Here is a 20,414-nt window from a genome sequence, read left to right as displayed (position 1 = left end):
AAAAGTCTTAACACATAACGTTGGCCTTAAACTAAATATGAATGTTTGAAAATCATATATTGTTTCTGATTGTTTTCGTGTAACATACTATATGCCATAGTGAAAAACTTCTAATCAGTAATTACAATGAGTGTTGTCCACAAATTCGAAATTTCCTGTTCAGAATCAAAGATGCCAATACTGATGCAAAGCTCTATAATGCTTTACATTTTTGGGGGTGAGATGAAAACATTTTCCCATCGATTCCTGCAGATTCATTTCATCGTTATTGGTACCCGATGACTTTACGATTTGTGAAAAATAAAGATATCTGTTTTCAAACGCTGTGTCATCGTTAGTTGTATCCCATGATTGACAACATTGCCCAGTGTGTTTCCTGGAAAACATGTGGACTGAATTATAATATTGAATATTCAATTCTGTAACAAATTAATACTTTGATATACTCGTCACAACAACTTTAACCTTTACGTCAATGCTGACGCCTCATATCTCACCACCCAATCACATGCCAAGCCACTGGATTCGAATTTCCCTTTTATCCATTCCATCAGTAGCACAATCAATTCCAAGGCTGAAAATTGCAAATGAACAAGTGCCCATCGAAACCGCGAAACCGAAACCAGCAAAACAAGTGACTGAATGACTGAGAGTGTGCGACCGCAGAAAAACAAAAATAATAAAAAACCGAAACACAAGAACCGAAAGTAACCAAACAATCAAATCATCGAACCATGCAACAACCCGCGCCCACGGTGCCAGTGTACGACTGCCGCTAGACCGCGAATGATGTGCTGCCGATCCGGGCAAGAATCATGTCCGAGACAAGCTTGCGTGCCAACTCCTGTATCGAACTATCCGAAATCAAGAAGCTGGACAGTCTGCTACGGCAATGTGAAACGCTGAGCTACGACGATCTGTCCTCTAGCAGCAACGGCGACCATGAACTCGCGGACTACATGGAACCGAAGGGACGCCTAAAACGCCGGAACTCGTCAGCTAATCTGATAACGACGCCACCCATCACTAAAACGGCCATCAGGGCGTTGTCCAACTTGAACATCTTCAGCAGCGCCAAAAAGATCATGAGGATGGTCAATGAGAACTCGTCGTATTACGACCGAAACTGTTTATTACCGCAGAAGAGCAACGACAGCTACAAAACGAAAAGCTGCTCCAACCTGCAGAAACCGATGTGCTTCGGAAATCAGAACAATCTCATCGATCCGACCTGTGGCGACCAATTTTTCAGCATATCGGAAAATATCCTAACGACAGCTGATAAGGGAACGGCTACCACTCCTGTCGGACTAGGAGAAGTGGATTGTAGTGAATGTGAATGCCATTGTCCACTGTCCTCGATGCCGGACCCGTCGACCACTATCGACTGTGGCCACTCAAACCACAACTCGAACGCGCTTAGTCAGAAGGCCATCCGTAAGCGAAGGCCAACTGAAAAGCAAAGCAATAATCACCACCATCATCATCCCAGTCACCACCCGCCGAAGGATAGCAACAGCCATGTCACATCCCCCACCGCCGGAGGCGGCCTCCGACCCAACAAATTCGACAACGCTGCTGCGTTATTTCAAAAACAACAGCAGCCCCGAAAGCTCGACGGCGATGACGAGAATCGGATCGTAAACATCAACGAAACGCCCAACATAGTTCCTATTTCGCTCAGCAGTGTCAACGACTCGACCTCGTACGAGGGGATGGGAGTGGCCGAGGACGACACCGGAATGGGGGGCGACCAGCATCAAAATCGATTCGAATCAGAAATCCCTCGACAACAAATCGGATAAATCGCAGCTGCAGGCAAAATAAAGCACCAAATCGCGCTCCAAATTCTCGCCCCAGTATCTCAGCCGGAAGATTTCCCACAAGAGCGGTGCCGGGATGGGTGGCGAGAGCGAAGGGGGTGGTGAGGGTGGTGCGAAGGAATTGCTGCTCGGACACAAATTTGAGAAAATTCTTCCAGAACCCGTCGAGACGGTAAGTACAATGATGAAAGACAATAATCATAACATTTAATATCATCACAACCATTGATACGCTCGTTCATATTAACACTTACTGGGAAGCACAGTGACCGAATGCGTGGAAAATGTTTTGATGGATGTCATGTAAACAAATTATAATTCGTGATATTTTGGACATCTCTTACCATTAAATGCGCAAAAACGATTCATTAAAAATGAATAACGATCCGTAAATAACATCCGATTGTTTCGTAAAACTCAATCATAAATACATAGAACAGTTCAGAAACTCCCATGAAGCATAATTCTAAAATAAAATAGCAATAAAAAGGACAGTATGTTCCGTTAGAAAATCACATTCCTGAAAATTTCCTATGAACATGTATGATAAACTATCTATAAGAAAACTATATTTTGATCCATAAAAAACAAATTTGCGTAACTTGTATCGTCATGATGATCCATAATTGTGGTTATATGATCCATAATTTTGACGATATAATCCATAACTTTGGTAACATGACCATGTGCTTTTTTGTATATAATGCAAAATAAATTTAGAATCTTGTATTACTGAAAAACATAATTAATACACCAATCTTCAAAAACTAAACAAATCAAACAAAGAAGGTGTGATAAAATTCTATGTTTCACATTTATATTTTGGACTTAAATTTAAAAAGCTAAATAAAACGAGAATAGGGAGTGAGTGCTAGTAATTGACCCCGTACGTATAATAGACCCTCTGAACAAAAACCAAAATTTAACGCTGGAATCAACGATTTCCTGCAAATTTCCATTGGATAAAGGTTCCCCAAATACACGCGATGCGACAGTCGCAACGCGATTCTGTCGCCGTTGGTATGGAAGCGTAAATAGAATATTGCCGGCAGCGACCGAACGATAGAATCGCGGTGGCACAGTTGTCGCCACATGGGTGATGAAATCGCTTAGGTCTGGGGGAGCCTTAAAGTTGCTTCACATATCAGGGTAGTTGTTCCATGCAATTGTTTTGGCTTGAGATACTAGAATTAAGTTATATGTATTAACTAATCTGTAAAAGTAAATACGTTAAAGGGTCCATTACTAGCACACAAGGGGGGTCCATAATAGGCAACAGGAACATGTGAAAATGGAACATGTAAAATCAAATGGGGGGGCCAAATAATACGTATGTAAACAACTTATGTTGCGTATTATGGTCCTGGGGTATTAATAATAGGCAATCTGGCATACGCATTATTTTAAAATACTTATTTTTAGTAGTAAAATGAATGTTTTAGCATGTTTTATGTACGAAATGCATTGCTGATAACTGTTACTATCATCTGGTGCTACAGAATGGTAATGTGTCATGAGTCTGACTCTTGCCGGAAGTTGGATTGAAGTAAATTTCCGTCCTTAAGGGTCCATTATTAGCACTCACTCCCTATAGCGTCGTGAATGTGATTTGAAAAGTCCAAGAAAATCGGTTTTGTTTTCAAAATTTTCCGATGCATCCAAAGATTCCTGAAGGTTTACAGAATTCCAAATATATATCGTTTTGAAATGCTTCCCAACTTAGAGAAAAAAACGCTAGATGGGATTTTCTAAGGGCACAGTTTCACTGAGAATTTCAGAAATTCTCCCTATTATATCAAGATTCCATACTATCAATCAGAACCGTAGAAAGGGATCATTAACCTTCCTAGTTCCTAACGTGTTCGGGTCAATATGACCCAAATCAGAATTTTTTTCGGAATGTCCGCGGGTGACTCTAATGAGTTTTGACGAGAAATTCTTTCACAATTTTCATGCGGATTTTTTTTCTTTTCAGAATCTCTCCGTGGAGTGATTGCTCAAAATGTAGATTTTAACCAAAATGTTTGTATCTCAGAGGAAATTGTTCGAAATTTTAAAGGAAATTCTTTGGATTTCTACGGAAGTTCTGCATATTTTCTCACGAAATTTCTTGTGGAACTTATCCCATTGGCAAGGTGCGACGTATTCTTACTTGATTTGTATGGTTATGAAGTTAATTTTTTCTTCAAATATAATTATTAAAGCTTTAAAACTTTAGTTTTCCGATAGTTTGCTTTGTTCTTTGCACGCAAAAGATTAATATCAAAAAGCCCTAATGTCCCCTACAATGTCCCCTCTATATCTGTGAATTGGGGATTGAAATATAACCCTTTTTAGTGAGTGATTTGCTTGCGCATATTTGCGCTTTTTACGAGAACGCGGCTATCAAAGTTTTCTTTGAAAATTGTGGATTTTCACTCTCTATACCTCTCGTAATGATTAGAAAATAAACAACATTATTAATAGAAATACATATTCCTTCACATAATATATGTTTCATAGAAACAACTTTCATGGAAAAAATATTTTTGCCGACCATTTGTATGAGAATTCCCCATAGTGGACCGGTCTGGAGGTCGTAAAGAAAAATCGTTCAAAATAATATATCTTATATTCAGGCTTCAGTCTTCTGCCCTCAGATTCATTTTAACACTGACCCACTGTCACCCCTCAGACGACAGAATTTGTAAATAGCCGAAAGGAACATATCCGCAGCCAAACTTCGTAATTTAGAGAAAATGCCGTTTGGCCGAAAGTCGATCTTTTTCGGTCAAACGACCACTTCCTGGTCAAATTACGTTCGGGCGGAATGTTCTTTGGCTGTATGTCGCTGCTTGCGCATTAAATCCATACATTTTCGGTCAAACAAATTTCTGACCTGATAACAGTTTCGGATAGACGTTCAAATCGGCCTGTTGGAACGTGGCTTAATGATACGTTTGACTTGAAGGTTAGTGTATCGACTTAAAAAGCAAAGAGGTTAAAGTGGCAATTCGAATAATATGACGTCCGCTACTTTTTAATGCCATTTCTAGACACCTTCGCTCCCATCCTCCTCTGGTTGTAGGCTTTCTTTTAGAATAATTTGGTATAGAAGGTACTGTCACAAAATCTTAGAAAAAATCCAAAATTTCCCCACTCAAAATCTGCAGGTAGACGTTGGTTAATATTGAACGGCCTCTTTGAGTAATCTTCAGTTCAATGGTCATTTCACGTAATCAGGTAATTCTCTGCCAAACAAGTGGACTTACGGTGTATTTGTCCGAAGATGCTTATTTTCAAAAACTTCCAGTATTCTAAAATAATTCCACTACACGAAAGTATCGGTTTTCCACTTTCACGTAGATGCGTAGAAGTGGAACTTTAATCTTACCTATTGATGGTGTTGGTTTGCTTGGGAGAGCTTATCAGATTCGTCAAATCGTCGTTTGAATCTATATAGCTTACAAAAAGGCAGATAAGTCGTTTTGAAAAGTTTGTCTTGAACAAAAAATGTTCTATCAGGGGGTCATTTTTCCATAAGCGGCATTTTTGGGGGGTTAAAAGGCATCGCTTACGGCATTTGCACCAAAAAGGAAAGTAGAAAAATAAAATTGTATTCTAGATCCCTGATAGTACATTTTAGTTTACCCACGATATGGAAGAGGAGGATCATATACTCGCGTGGTGGATGTTCTCTAGAGGGAATTGATTTTTGGAAAAATGTGTCATTAAATATTTCCCATAGAGACACCGTTCCGTGGGACATTTCTTTGATCATATTACTTCCTGTTCAATAGTGGACATTTGGCTGTTTGACCTGTTGTTCCAAAATGACGATTGCTTTCAGTCCCAGAATGGCCCAATCTGTCAAACGACCATTTCTGGCCAAAACGACCCAAAGTTATGCGCAAAATGGCCATTTACTAAGGCCAAATTCTGCCACAGTTCTTTGACGTATTTTGCTTTCGGCCAATCGAATTTCCCAAGAATTTCTTATGGACGAGATGAAGAATTTCTTGTACAAATCCAAAGAAATTCCTTAAAAACTCCGAACAAATTTCCGTGGTTTTTGTTGAAATCTACATTTTGAATAATCTTCCGCGGAAACTCTTAGCTGTTTTCCGTGGAAATTCAGGAGAATTTCTCATGAAAGTTCCTGAAAGTTTCCTTGAAAACTCTTTCGAGTCTCCGGCGGATATTCCAAGCATTTTCTTGTTTTGCTGATGGACTATGCCAAACAATAAACCAAATTTTAATTAATCTATATTGAGAAAACAAACAATAAAACATCCCTTCTACCAGTGACAACAATCTTCTATAACATGCGGTTCTCAACTCTGGAGTACATACAATGTACCCTTGGGGTGCCTTCTGCTGGCCTCAGGGGTACCCTCGGAAAAAATGGGTAATGAAGTGATGGAATAAAATTCTTGATTGATAAAAGTTTTGATAATTGTTTAATATTTTATTCAAAAACTGCATTGCACATAAAATGCACGCAAATCCAATCAGCAAATTAAATCCTAGGTAATCTTGCTCACCCAACCAGCACAGGTTGTACATGAAGGGGCTGTAGCACAAAAAAGGTTATAGAACAAACGAAGAAGGAATAAATTTTAAAAATCTGATCGAATCAAAAAAAATAAGACATTATAGAAAAATATTGATACGTTAAGAATATGCTTCTGATTCAAAACTAATCCTTATCTGAGAGGCTTAAAAGTACTTTTTTTTTTTCCAAAGAGCTAAGAAGCTCTGCTGTAAGAAGTTCTATAGGCTCTTCCTCAGTATGGCCCTGCAAAGCCTCCTTTCAGCCTCCTTTAAGAGCCCTCGATAAACCCCTCTCAGAAGACTCTGAAGTGCTCAAAAAGCCCTTATTTCAAGAGGGCCTTGGAAGCTCCTTTCAAGCAGGCCTGAAGCCCCCTTCAAGAGGCTCTCAAAGCCTCCTTTCAAGAGGCCCGAGGAAGCTTTCCTTCAGAGGCCTGAAGCCTCCTTCAAGAGGCCTCCAGCCCCTTTCAAGAGGGCTCGGAAGCCTCCTTTTCAAGAGGCCTCAAGCCTTCCTTTCAAGAGGGCTCAGGAAGCCTCCTTTCGAAAGCCTCGCTGAAGCCTCCTTCAAGAGGCTCAGAAGCCCCCTTTCAAGAGGTACGCCTTGAAGCTCCATTCAAGAGGCACGAAGCATCTCTTTCCAAGAGGCTCTCTGGAAGCTCTAATACTCAAGAGGGCCTCGAAGCCTCATTTCACAGGTAGGTTCTGGAAGCCCTCCCTTCAAGAGGCCCGTGAAGCCTCCTTTCAAGAGGGTCGAAGCCTCCTTCAAGAGGCTCGGGAAGCTTCCCTTTCAAGGCAGGCCTGGATCTTCAAAGTCCTGTGTTGCTTGGATGTATAAACATAATTTGAATTGGAAAATTTCACGAAAACTACAAATTGTAAAACAAATGTTTGAATAGAACTATGTGAATAATGGAAAGCCATACATATCCGAGGAGTCCACTATAGGAATATTTGAGGGGGGTCCATAATAGGAAGAAGAATGTCTCTTGAAATGGGGAAGAAAGTATTAATTTCAATAAATAATGTCGCATTTGAGGCATGTATGCATGTAGCGTGAAGATAGAGATTCAGAACCTAATATTAGATATCAAACAGAATTACATGTTGAAAATTTCTACTCCTTATGACAGGAAGATCAAAATTTCGCCAATAGGGGATCTACCATTGTAAAAAATATTTCTCACCCTATTATTAGTTACGCCTGTTTTCATTAGGGTATGATAAAAATAGGGGGGTAATTTCTATGAATGCAAAAGTTCGAAGGGGTACCTCCCAAGAAAAAGGTTGAGAATCGCTGTTCTACAATAATGAAGAACTTTCTATGTAAATTTCGAAGAACACTCAACAGAAACTTATCAGGAACTTTCCGTGGATATTCCAAATATTTTCCTGTAGAAATTAAACAACTTCCTGTGAAAATTCTGAAGAGATTCCTCATATAAAATCCTCTGAACCCAAATAATCAATTCTTGGGAATTTCTAAGAGTTCTCCAAATTTCAAAGTAGCTCCCGTGGAAAATCCAAAAATATTTAAATTTCAACGCGAAACTCTTCGTAAATTTCCTTCACTGGAAGTTCTTTTCTTAGTGCTTACAGAGAGCTTTTCTAAATTGCTAACGGAAATTGTGTGAAATTTTCAAGGCAATCATCTGGTATATTTACGAAAAGTTCTCCGCAGTTTCAACGTGATGTTGCAGGAATTGTTAAGGATCGGAAAATTATAGATCAGCGATGTGTCAAATTTAAAACGTATATGCGCTGATAATAAAAATGCGGTGGCGGCGTGCCAAACGCTGTCTAAGGTTGCGGCGGCAATATCTCTATCCTCGATATAAAACCAATAGCACCCCATTATCAGACCATGGTAGGTTCCCTATAGGCCATGGGGAAGGATTTACGATTTAGATATTTCAAACACGTTATGGTGTAAGTTCTCCAAATCATTCTGGAGTTCAGATCTAAAGGGAGTTTGTGGTAGACCTTTTTTGGTCCTAATTCTAGAATAATTTGGAGAACCCACAACATCCCCAGGAATTTTGACAGCATCACATTTCCCATATTTTAAATAAGATTTAGGACATTTTCGCAAAAATAAAACAATAATAAAATCGATGTTGCTCCGTGTTTTTGTGAAAATTTTGTCCATATAAAAGTGGCCAACTGTCGATCCTTCCACTGATGATACAGAATTGGCTAACACGATGATACTTTTATGCTCAGGGAAGTCGAGACAATTTCCAAAACCGAAAATTGCTCTAGACTGGCACCGGGAATCCTACCCAGCCACCCTCAGCGTAAAATCAGTTTGCTAGCAGCGAGCTTTTTACCACTAGGGCCCGATGATAAATAATTGCAAATCAAGTTTCGTAGAAGATCATCTACAAGCATTGATTCTTTCTTGATTGAAGGTCCAAAAAATGAAAAATCCATCGAGAGACGACTGAGATATTATCGAAGAGCCCATCGCTGTTCTCGGGACGCTCTTTTCGATTTTCCGCCATCGCGAAATGTATCCCGGTATGGTAAACACATACGTAGTCCTACGTCAAAAACACGTGGCCCGAGCGCAAAGCCCCTCTACCCCATGCGTGGTTTATCACGATCATTTTCCAAACCCCTCCTCCCTCCAATATGACTTTTCACGTGGTTCTGAATGGCATCCAGTGATAAATGTGATGTGACATGTGATGTGTGAAATATGATAAAAATTTAACTTAAAGCAACTTGTTAAAAACTAGATAGCTATTTTTACTATACTTATTTAACATGTTAGAAAAATTACCAAATCTGTCGAAATGTTCCTACTGTGGTAGAACCAGCCCGCAAATCATGTTGTATCATTCTTCATCCATGGTGGATGAGGTTATTCAAAAGTCAAGGTTGTGCTTATGGCCTAGGGCTGTGGTGCTACGAATGGTATGGCACAGGAGCAAATCACAGATGTTGATTCAAGAAAAACCCCTCTAAAGCACAGCTCAAGGTGAAGTTAGTGAAGTGGACGTTTGACAATGAAGCCCAACCCAGTTGCAGGTGTCAACTTCCTCGGGTGGGAAACAGATTGCATCATGTGACAAGAGGGCGCATGAGTTAAAAGCCACTAATTAGTCTTGATTAACGGTGTTCTATTTTGTGTAATCGTAGTGGAAATACCGTTATCTTGTTTGACTAGGATTTGCACATTCGCTTTTCGTGGACATAAAATAAATGAAAAACTGAACACGATCCTTTCACCTTTTTGGAATGGAATTACATGCAAGCAACTAACAAATAATTTAGTAGCAGTTTTCGAGATAGAAGTTCTAGAATACGATTATTATTCGATTCATTTTGTAAACATGATGTTGAAGAAACATTAAGAAAAAGTCATTTTCAGAAAAAATATTAAAGCTCTTTTAGTGGAATGTCTTCAACTGTCCAATACTTTAATGAACGGAGTGGAATTAAATGGAAAATGCTAAACTTGTCTTTGTACAGTTGAAAACATGCCAAGTTAAATAAAAAAGACTTTGCAGTTTGATGCCAAGCTTACTTTAAATATTAAAATCCAGCCACTTTAATGAAAGTAAGCTTTGCAGTATTATGTGTATCGACTTAGTTCGAGGAAATATCACGAATAATGTTCCTGCTTTATTCGCACATACGCTGATTCATCTATAAATTCAACCTTCCTTATTAGTGCAGCTTCCTTATAGAAGCTAATGACTTCACAGAGCTATCATCGCTTGATTGTCTGGATTAAAATTCATGCCATGTCACTCTTCCGTTGGAACCTTTCGCTGCCGCCGCGAAGCTAAATCAATACAAACGGGCCTCCCTGGAGTAGTATAAAGAGGGAAAGATATGATTTAGAATAGTGGCGGCACGTGCACTCATAGCTACCTGGATTGGCGAATACCCGATGGTATGAGTAAACCTAAATTTTTATAGTCATCCTCGTGGGAAATTTGCACTTGCCTGTTCGGAGGTAGGCACACAAAATGAGCCTAGGGAGGGAGCTTCCGAGCTGCCAACCACCCACCAAGCATCAACCAAATGGTGGCACGACACACTGAGCTTCCTAGGGGAGAGGGACGGATGATGGGATGAAAGTTGGTAACACCTTGCAAGGAGGTGTGAAAGTAGTAAACACAACTAATTTGCGGCACTCGTATACATATTTAGTTAAAGGGGAATGAACCTTGCAGCTTAGCATAGATTATGCTACAATCAGCGAAGAAGGTATTGCGAAGACAAACAAAACAATGTCCTAACTATTTTTTTCTTTCTTTGAAAAGATCGAGTAGATTAAACATTTACACACTAATTGCATTATAATATCACTATTTTCTGATCTTGTCACAAATAATCTGATCCATTTTAAATATAACAAATATACAAGTAACGAGGTTTCATGGCAAATAAATGGATATCATCCTTGCCTCCTACATTTCGTCGCTTTTGTGCCAGTCCATGTAAAAGAAGGTGTAACGTAAAAATAAGTGTCTTTTAATTGGACAATTTGCAGGTGAGAGAGGGTTAGATGCGATGCACTGAACCATTGTGACAAGGTGGATCGTTTGTATCATATGTGCTTTGTCGTGTCATGCAAGCTGTTACAGAATAATTCTAACCTCAATTTATGAAATCAAGAATCATGTTTTCGAATGAATACAATTGTAACGAACAATGTGCTGTAGTGGAATCACATTTTTATTCTTTCCAACGAGTTCATTTTTATAAGTAGAACGAGAAATCTTCCTCATACATTGATGTTTTAGCAGACTTTATCACTTTTTTACTTGCTTTTGCTCTAAATTCAAATAGTTGGAGAAGGTGAACTAGCATTGGGCTAAAAACCTCTTTAATAAAGATTTTAATAATAATAAATTCAAATGAAAAGAATAGTCTCAAATAAATATCCAACTAATAATCTACAATAAAAAATAACAGAAAATTATTTAGTGCTTTTAGTGGAATGTCTCCACTTCTCATGATACTTTAGTGAGACCGCTTGACTTGACTCGGAGGTACTCACCCCAAACAGAAAGCAATAACTGACCCCAACAAGAAATAAACCAGATTCTGGCAACAAGGGAGTCAAAAGGTGATGATTGATATTAGTCAGAAGAGATCTGACGACAATATCAATACTTTGCACTGAAATATCTTCCTGATTTCACGTTATGATTTTGTGAAAAGTAATCAATATCTCGAGCTATTACTTTGTTTTCAACCATAGCATATCTTGGTGTTTAAATTAAAGTTCGCAGCATTTTTTTTCATATTGTTATCTCTAATATCAATCAAATACACATCTTTGTTCGAGCAAGAGCAGGACCCATTCACCGCTGTCCAAAGAAATTCTGATTGAAATCAAATTTTGAACCGAAACCGTTTGGCCGAAAGTCTGTCGGCCCAGAGCCATTGGGACAAAAAGGCGAATCTCGTCGGACGTAAATTATTAAAATAAGAATGTAATTAGATTGAAAATGTCGTTAGGCTGAACTGACCATTTGGCAGAAACTATCGTATGGCCGAATTAGTCGTTTAGCCTTAAGAACCATTAGGCCGAAAATGTCATTTAGCTGAAATGGATATGCGACCATGTCGTTCGACCGAGCTGGTCATTTGACAGAGGAAGTCGTCTGGCCGAATTTGAATTTGGCCAAAAACGTCATTTGGCTAAACGAGTCCTACGGCCGAAAATGTCGTTTGATCGAACAGGTTTTTGGCCGAGAACTGCCGTTTGACCGAAATAGTCGTTTGACAAAAACGGTCATTTGGCTGTAAATGGCTCGAGCGTTACGGTTCACACAAATAAATTTATTCATTCATACACAAACTGTTGCGAGGGAAAGGGAAAAGGTCTAAAATTATCCAATTTTGCGTAGCATAATTTGTGAACGACTCCGGAGCATTAGTCTCTGAATGTGATGCACAATGAATAAAATAACTTTATCCAAATTTGATACATTATAAGAAATGTATTGATATTTTTATGCAATGGAATAATGAAATCAAAGGTATTATTTATATATTCATATAATTATTCCTTCTTTCAGACTCAGAATGAGGCAACGGGTTTATTATGCCTTCTTCAAAAATAATTTATCCGTCCGGAAAAAAGGCAATGCTTATTATGTTGCCTTCTTCGGAAATAATGTATCTGCCAGTCAAAGGGCAATGATGAATTTGGTACCTTCTTGAAACATAATGCATCTGCTTGTTATAAAGCAATTCTAGATGTGATGTCTAATATTCCTTATTTGGAAAATAGCGTCTTACCAAACTGACGCTAGTTCTATAAGAGAAATTCACATCTATCGTAAGCTAAGCCAATCTTATTAAATCCTTTCAATACTGGCTCTACAACTAGATCTACAATAGCTCTATATAGCCGAAAAAATCGAAAAATAGTGGTTTTGATCCCTTCGTTACTATTAGTCGTTGGCCCGGAATCAGGCATGGGTAGATGTGATTATTTTTTTATAGAAATGGACATTCGCCTGGAATAAGTCAAAGGTGAATGTGAGTATACTTTGAATGAAAGTGAAGTCCGCCTTCTTTTCAAATGATGAAGTACCAATTACAAACCACAATTACCCTGTTGACCAATTGGATTTATCATTTTCCGATTGTAAAAAAATCTGCGGATCAAACTGGCAATGCTGGGTGCTACGGCTAGTTTCTTATAAGAAGCACAAAATGAGAAGTGTGACGACTAACTTCTCATATCTCAATTTAAAAATTCCTGTTAACTAACTTGCTAGTTTTCACTTCTCAGTTCGCATTCTGTGCTGAATGTATGTTTCAGTTATAATACAGAGTATGCGATAACACAATTTTCCTAACGAAACGAAACGAAACGAAATTAGAAAATATATTGTTGTTTCAAAACGAAACGAAACGAAATTCAGATTTCTTTCGAGACTTCGAAATCGTTTCGTTTCGAGGTCCATTTGATTCGAAATTTTGCGGAATGAAAAGAAATTTTTTTTTCCGGGAATTTTAATTTTGTTTTATATTATATATGTACATAATGCAAAAACGAATAAAAAATAATAGAAGAAAATTAATTTGTTTAATATTTTTAAAGCCAAATTGTCACCCAAAATGCCATAGAGAGAATTTAGCTTAATTTTAAAACGGACATAAGTAACAGACTCTTGGACCTGTTCACCATTTTTAAAGTATGCCCTCACCATAAACTACGTAAAATATCTATCGCTCAATATTTCCAAAGACCTCACTAAAAATAAAAAGAGCCGATTTTAACTGCAAACAAAAGATTTCATATTGATTGGATCTTTTACCATTTTGAAAAATATTACAGATTCAAAGTGCCACCCTCCATTTCAATACATCTTGAAAAGGCAAATTTTGACCAAGTTCATGAATATTTATTGAATCTGTAAAACTTTCCAAAATGGTTTTTCAACAGATCTAAACAGTATGAAAGCTGTTGTTGCTAGAAAACTCGACTTTTCTAAATGTTTACTGAGGCCCGTTGAAATATTAGGCGAGCATTTGGTTATGGCGAGGGATTTTTCATCCATAACTTTCTTTCTATACCTTGGATGATAAACGAACAGATGCTAGAAACTGCTAGATGAAAACCTTTTTCGTTTCATCATCACCTCTCACTCACTTTGTGAGAACAATTAGAAAAATTCTATGGTACGCTGTGGAGTCGAGCTAAAATTAAAGCTATTTTCACAACACCATCATGTTATATAAGTTCTTTAATAAAGATAAAAAAAAGGTTCGGAAATCGGTCAAACGGTACAGTGCTTGCTGAAAACTAGGACATGATGACAATTAAACCGAGACTGCCTTTAATCGGTAGCTCTGACAAGGTGGGGCCAGTGTAACCAAAATGATGTACATAATCTTCCAAACAATGTATTTCAAAACTGATGTTTATCTTCCTTCCTATCCATTATTTATTGTAGAGAAGGAGGCGTGATCTCTCTTGTTTCGGACAGCAGAACGATCGCGTGGTCGGCGAATTTTTGTTCTGATTGCGCAGCCGGTAATAAGAATTGCCATCGAACAAGTAAGGCAGTGCGTATTTTAGTCGTCGGGAAGTAATAAAATATCTATTTTGTGTTGGGTGGTTGCGCATGTCGCGCGCGGTCGAAAAAAGCGCGCGTCACAATTTGCTGCAGCCATCGAGCAAGTGAGTACAGAGTGCTGCGCTTCCGTCGGTCGTCCAAAACGCGAATCTCCTCAGTTTTCATATGCCACGGGCATGCATGTTTTAACTTTTAACTCGTATTGATGTTATTTCCATCCCAGATCGCATCGCTTACCAAAGTGATTCCAGATAAATTATCCTTTGTAACAAAACGATATCCCATCCCAAGACAATCGTGAGATGCAGAGGTATACTGGTCTCTAGTAGCAACGAGAGTTGACAAAATACTTCCGTTCCTATATGACCGTAAGGACGGCTGGCGCCGTTATTGACTTTAAATAGTTGAGCCCGAAACGTGTACACTGAGAATGGGTAGCTAATTCCAAGCCCCATTCATTGTGTTCTCTGTACAATTTCGCAAGTTCAGTCAATCACGGAGAGCAACCACGAATTGTGCGGTCATAATGCTCATGCTCATGCTCATGCTCCTATCCATATTTATTGTAGAGAAACAAAGATTCAAACACAAAAGATTTTACTTAAAAAATGACTGTTAGATAAAAAATGACAATAAGGCTCAAGGGCTGGGACTAAAAAACGCTAGTTCAGCAAAATTGCTAACGCATACTTAGAAAAAAATGCATAGTTATATCCATTGCTCTTTTCCATAAGGGAGAATTCAAAAAGTAAAATACGCATTTGAACTAACTGTACATTACTTCTTAACAAAAACCAACGATATCAACTGATTTGATTCGATCCATATGATATAAGTGTCGAAGTTTCTTCACTAGACAACAATCTAAAACAGGTAAAATGGCTCTATCGAAAATGTTGTTCAAATATGTCCCACTTGCCCCATGTATGTTAAAAATCAAGGAAAGTGAAATTGCAGAATTTGGCTTTAATCAAAATTTTAAATAGCTTTTGATGTCACACAATTATTTAATTGCTCAAAATATTCAATTTTACATGAATGATGAATTTAGAAAAGACTATTTTTTTGGAAATCCATTGAATTAAAATAAAAGTAATAGATTTTGCCGGTAGTTTAAAGTCATGATTAAACAATACCATTAGTATGGTGCGCAAATGGTTTTGATTCCAACTTTTTGTGTCAGGCGAATCTGTTGATAATTCTGCTTCATCTTTCTAGAACATTGTTAAATTAAAAACGTTCACCGATTAATCGGCAGCCATATGCACTTACCCGTATTTTCACTTGCCCGGGTACCTTAAATGAATATAATATCTGAAATCAACAGTTATAAATCTTTGCAGACCTCAGAAATAATGTAAAAGTTTTATGCCAACAAACTCAAACGCAGACATTTAAGTTTATTACTGAATATTAACTTTTAAAACCAGCAACACGTCCAAACTAACAATAAACGTTCGATGGAAAACGCGCGCACCGGCACGATTGCAACAGAAAACGATACAACTTTGAAGGATTTGAATAATAGATCTGGATGAGCATGAGATTAACGATTGACGCCACGGTTGCTACTCCGTTATTGCCAGGTCAGCTGTAATTAAAGAGAACCAACAGATGAAGTTTGGGACCAACATCATCTTCAATGTGTAAGAACTGGTGATCCAAAATAGCAAATACCAGCGCCGGCCCACATTGGAACAACTCAGAAAAAAGACGGTCAAAACTCCTTGTGCAGTTTAATACAGATTTAGATCCATGATTTTTCTGAATGTGTTCAAAAGCTGCCTGACAAAACTAGAGTGAAATCACTATTTTTTTAATGTGATATGAGCAAAAAAATTTTTTCTAGAATTTTTTTTTTGTTCGGGTTTTGACAATGTTTTAGAATATTGTGTTTTGAGAAATTTTGCTAAAGATACTACAGGTTTTCTTCCTAATTTTACAGGTTGAACTGTTGTTTTTAGATATTGCAGCCCAAAACTCATACGAAAATCGATTTTCAGTATTTTCAAAGTAAATATACAAATATACACGTTTTGTATCACAAAATAAAAATGGCACTAATATACGATCGTTTTAGATAATATAGTCTTTGTGATTGGAATTTCAGCAAATAGAACGATTTTATTGAAAAAAGGCTATTTTCTTGATTAAATATTAATTATAGGCACATTTGGCAGCTAGATTTCCGTTATTCTAAAAGCTGATTTTGTAAAAAGAGCCATGGCTAAAGCTCAATTGGGTCTGATGAGCTCACTGATTTTTGTTCCAATTTTTATAGTGTAGTTTTCGATAAATATTTTTTCTTCTCAACATATATTTATTTCATCGACCTTTGGATCTATTTATTATTTCTATTAGCAGGGTGAGCGTACCTTTGCTTATAATTCAGTGCCTAATTTAGCCAACTTTTGAAAAACATTGTTTTCAAACAAAATCGATTGTAGAAGTAAATTTGGCTAAATAATAAGTGTATCTTTATGAGAGCTAAACACCGCCAAAACTTCTAAAATATGTTTAATAAATCTCTAATATGGAGATATTAAAATCGGTACTGCACACGCATAATACCTTATTGGTTAAGATACTTGCACCTTAGTTAATCGATAATGCGGAAATAACTGCCTAATAATCATAAAGGAAATTAAATTGAAACAAAAAATCAGTATGCTTATTGAGTACTTTGCACTTTATTAGACTCCTGAGCGGAAATTATTTGCTCAGTTACGATCGCTCAGCTCATGAAACGCGTGATTGCTTGGATTTTTCTTGGGTTTGTTTTGATCATATTCGGATTATTCGTACGTCAAATTTTGTAAAATGCTTGTTGATTTGTTGTCGTTGAGGTGTATTGGCCATTTCCGAAACCAATTAAATATTATAGTTAAACGGAGGTTGGCTATAGAAGCGATTGATACTTTTGATAGATTTTCTAACCAAATACCTATTTCACAGCTTTCAAGCTGTTTTTTACTCGCTCAGAAATTCCTAAATATCAACGACAAATGCAGCAGATTTTGGAGCATTGGACCCCTGCTTGTGGTATCTATTCTATCATTTGTGAGATGGAGTTGAAGGACAGAGAACAGTTTATTTGAAGCTGACATTAGTTAAAATTTAAAATTAAATTAAATCTTTAAAAATTTGATGAAAACATAGAATATTGTAGAATTGAATTTGATTCGGTTCGGTAATCTAAAGGGATGCGTGTAAGGCATTCTTTGACGTTACTTAAGCACCTCAAATCGAATGTGTAAAATTTAATAAAGTTAGGATACTTTGTGCAAGACTCAAAGCACAACACAAAGGCTATTGTGGACACGCACAAGATACCTAAAGTTAGTGAGTATTGAATACTGCTGATAGCTAGCGAATTATTACTAATAGTACTACCCTTTGAAAGCTATCCAAGGAAGGCTCACAAGGATTCTTGCTCATCTAACACCAAATGCTCACGTACGCTGATAAGCATTTGTGGGATGTCAACGGTATTTGAAGATTGCTTTGATGAGGAATTATGACTCACCATCAAAATTTTCACAGAAGTCTAAATATTGATAGATAAGCTATATTTTACTTATCATGTTTGAGCGCATATTTCTATCTTCCAGATCGTCGAGGAGGAGGATGCTATTTGATGGGAGCTATAGCATTTTTAGTACTATTTTAGTACAAACTGGATACAGGTGAAACGAAACCTATTTTTTTCGAAAATAGACTTAAGAATTGGAACAAAATCAATGAGCCTCATCAGACCAACTGAGCTTTAGCCACTGGCTTCTTCTATATAAAATAAGCTTGAATAACGTAAATCTAGCTGCCAAATGTGCCAATAAGGGTGACATTTTTCATGAAATTGACCTATTTTTCCGATAAATGTTCTATTTGATAGAAATGTCAATACAAAGGTCATATTATCTTCAGATTAGCGTATGTCAGTGCTATTCAATGTTTTGTGATACAAAACGGGTCAAAACGTTGTATATTTAGTTTTGAAATATTGAAAATCGATTTTATATTAATTTAAGACTGCAATATCGAAAACAACGATTCAACACTTAAAATTAAGAGAAAAACATACAGTATCTTCAGTAAAATTTCTCAAAACACAATATTCTAAAACATTGTCAACATACGAACTAAAAAAATTGTGGAAAATTTTTTTTTGCTCGGTATCGCATTGAACCATATATGGATTTCACGGTCTAGATTTTGTCGAGCAGCTTTTGTACACATTCTATGGATCTAAATCTGTAGTAAACTCCACAATGAGGTTTTGACCGTCTTCTGAGTTGTTCCAATGTGCGGCCGTGTCCGAATGCAGATGAATTAGAAGGGTAGGGAAATGTTGACATGATACTCGCTTTGATAGAAGCCGACGAGTCATCTGCACTTCCACGAGAAATCACTGGGATGTTGGATATATGGGTAGGTATTGTGGCAGGGTCGTTTTGAACGGTATGCCGTGATAGCGTGTAGGAGAAGGGGCAATGCCCAGCTAAGCAAACACGCTTATTGTCTATTTGTAACTGCTTTATGGGTATTTTACATTATGCCAGTTAAAAGTAGCTAGTTGATGCCATTCAAAATTCAAATCATCATATTGATAATATTCACATTTAAAAAGTGGTGATATTTTATTGGAAACTCATGAGGCAAAACGCCTTTTACTGGCAGCCTTAGGGAACAAAGACCACCGTCGGCGAATCAGCATTCTAGTATGGATAGTCGTGGAGACGCAAGTATTGTAGGTTATGCCACTAGGGCGTTTTGCCTCGCCAAAATTTAGATGTTTCTTCAAAATGTGGAAATTTTCGGTTTTTCGACCTTCCACACCATTTTTGAAACTTTTCGCCTATCCCTATAATTTTAGACTAGTTTTATTACGGACATATTAATGACGGTAAAGAGGGAAACGATGACGACCGATCGTTCGTCATCCTTTAACCATCTTCACTTTCTAATTAATTTAATCACCCGCACAAATCAGAACAACATTTGATGATCGGCGATCGTTCTTCAACGCACAAAGCAGAACAAATTATGTCATGACCGGCCGACCGTTCTGCTACTAAATAAATCACAACTGTACGTGACCTCTGAATGCTGAACATTTGTCTTTCAAACAACAAACAAACATGATTTTTTTTCACCCAATTCGACAGAAAATTTGATACTCCTAAATAAACGTCTCTGAGGCATGTTTTCAAGTGCATTGCGATTAGTAAAATCTATTCACTTATCGCCCGCACAAGCAGATCAAAGCTTCTGATTCTCGCGAACAATCTGATATCAATAAAAACGCACTCTAATCTATTTTCTTACCAACCATATGTACTAGAATTTCTACCACTCTTCAAAAATTAGATGTCTAAAATGCATTTTCTACTAACAAAATGGAAAGCGAGGAAGATAGTTGACAAAAGAGATATATTTGAAATAGGCTATGAGAAGGAAGATTTGAAGATAGTCAAAATAAATATATATATATATATATATATATATATATATATATATATATATATATATATATATATTGTGATCTAGGGCTGAAAGTCTCTGAAAGAGCTTCTGTTGGATTCAAACAGAACTCCACTGGAATTCGAAAAAAATCCGCTCAAAATTCGACAGAATTTAATTAAGTTCGATAGAAAAATCCATTTAAAATTACATAAGAGCTCCGTTCGAAATTCAGACACAATTCCAATCGAATTCGAACAGTATTGCACTCGAAACTCGAAGAAATCTATTAGAAATAAGAAAAAACCCAGATTAATCCACCTAGCGGTGATGGTGCCTTTCTCGACCTTCGTAAAATGTGTGTGCTTGAAAATAGATGAGCTAGTAGCTAGGAGTAAAAGACAAATTTCTTTGTCCGTTCTAAGGCAAAGATATTGCAGAACCAGTTGAAAACGAAAATCATATTTTGTCCATTCCGGAGTCGCGACTGCATCGCGAGTGGTGCCCGACTATGGAGCAATACGTAACTGGAACGAAGCATACTGAT

At 37.4% G+C, this 20,414-nt stretch overlaps 2 protein-coding genes across 8 annotated transcripts in view; both read left to right on the top strand.

Annotated features, from left to right (window-relative positions):
- The window catches only part of LOC134214651 (uncharacterized), a 43,350-nt gene extending 41,545 nt beyond the window's left edge, over window positions 1-1,805 (top strand). Inside the window, exon 2 of the mRNA XM_062693972.1 lies at window positions 555-1,805. Within this exon, the coding sequence (XP_062549956.1) occupies window positions 816-1,805 (990 nt within the window). The 5' untranslated portion in view covers window positions 555-815. The remainder of the gene's footprint in view (window positions 1-554) is intronic.
- The window catches only part of LOC134218252 (potassium voltage-gated channel subfamily H member 6), a 531,314-nt gene that overhangs the window by 314,842 nt on the left and 196,058 nt on the right, over window positions 1-20,414 (top strand). The window lies entirely within an intron of this gene.

The sequence above is a fragment of the Armigeres subalbatus genome, chromosome 2 (genome assembly GCF_024139115.2).
Source record: "Armigeres subalbatus isolate Guangzhou_Male chromosome 2, GZ_Asu_2, whole genome shotgun sequence".
Lineage (NCBI taxonomy): Eukaryota > Metazoa > Arthropoda > Insecta > Diptera > Culicidae > Armigeres > Armigeres subalbatus.
The sequence above is the reverse complement of the archived record's forward strand: the minus strand, read 5'-3'. Positions and strand labels throughout refer to the sequence as shown.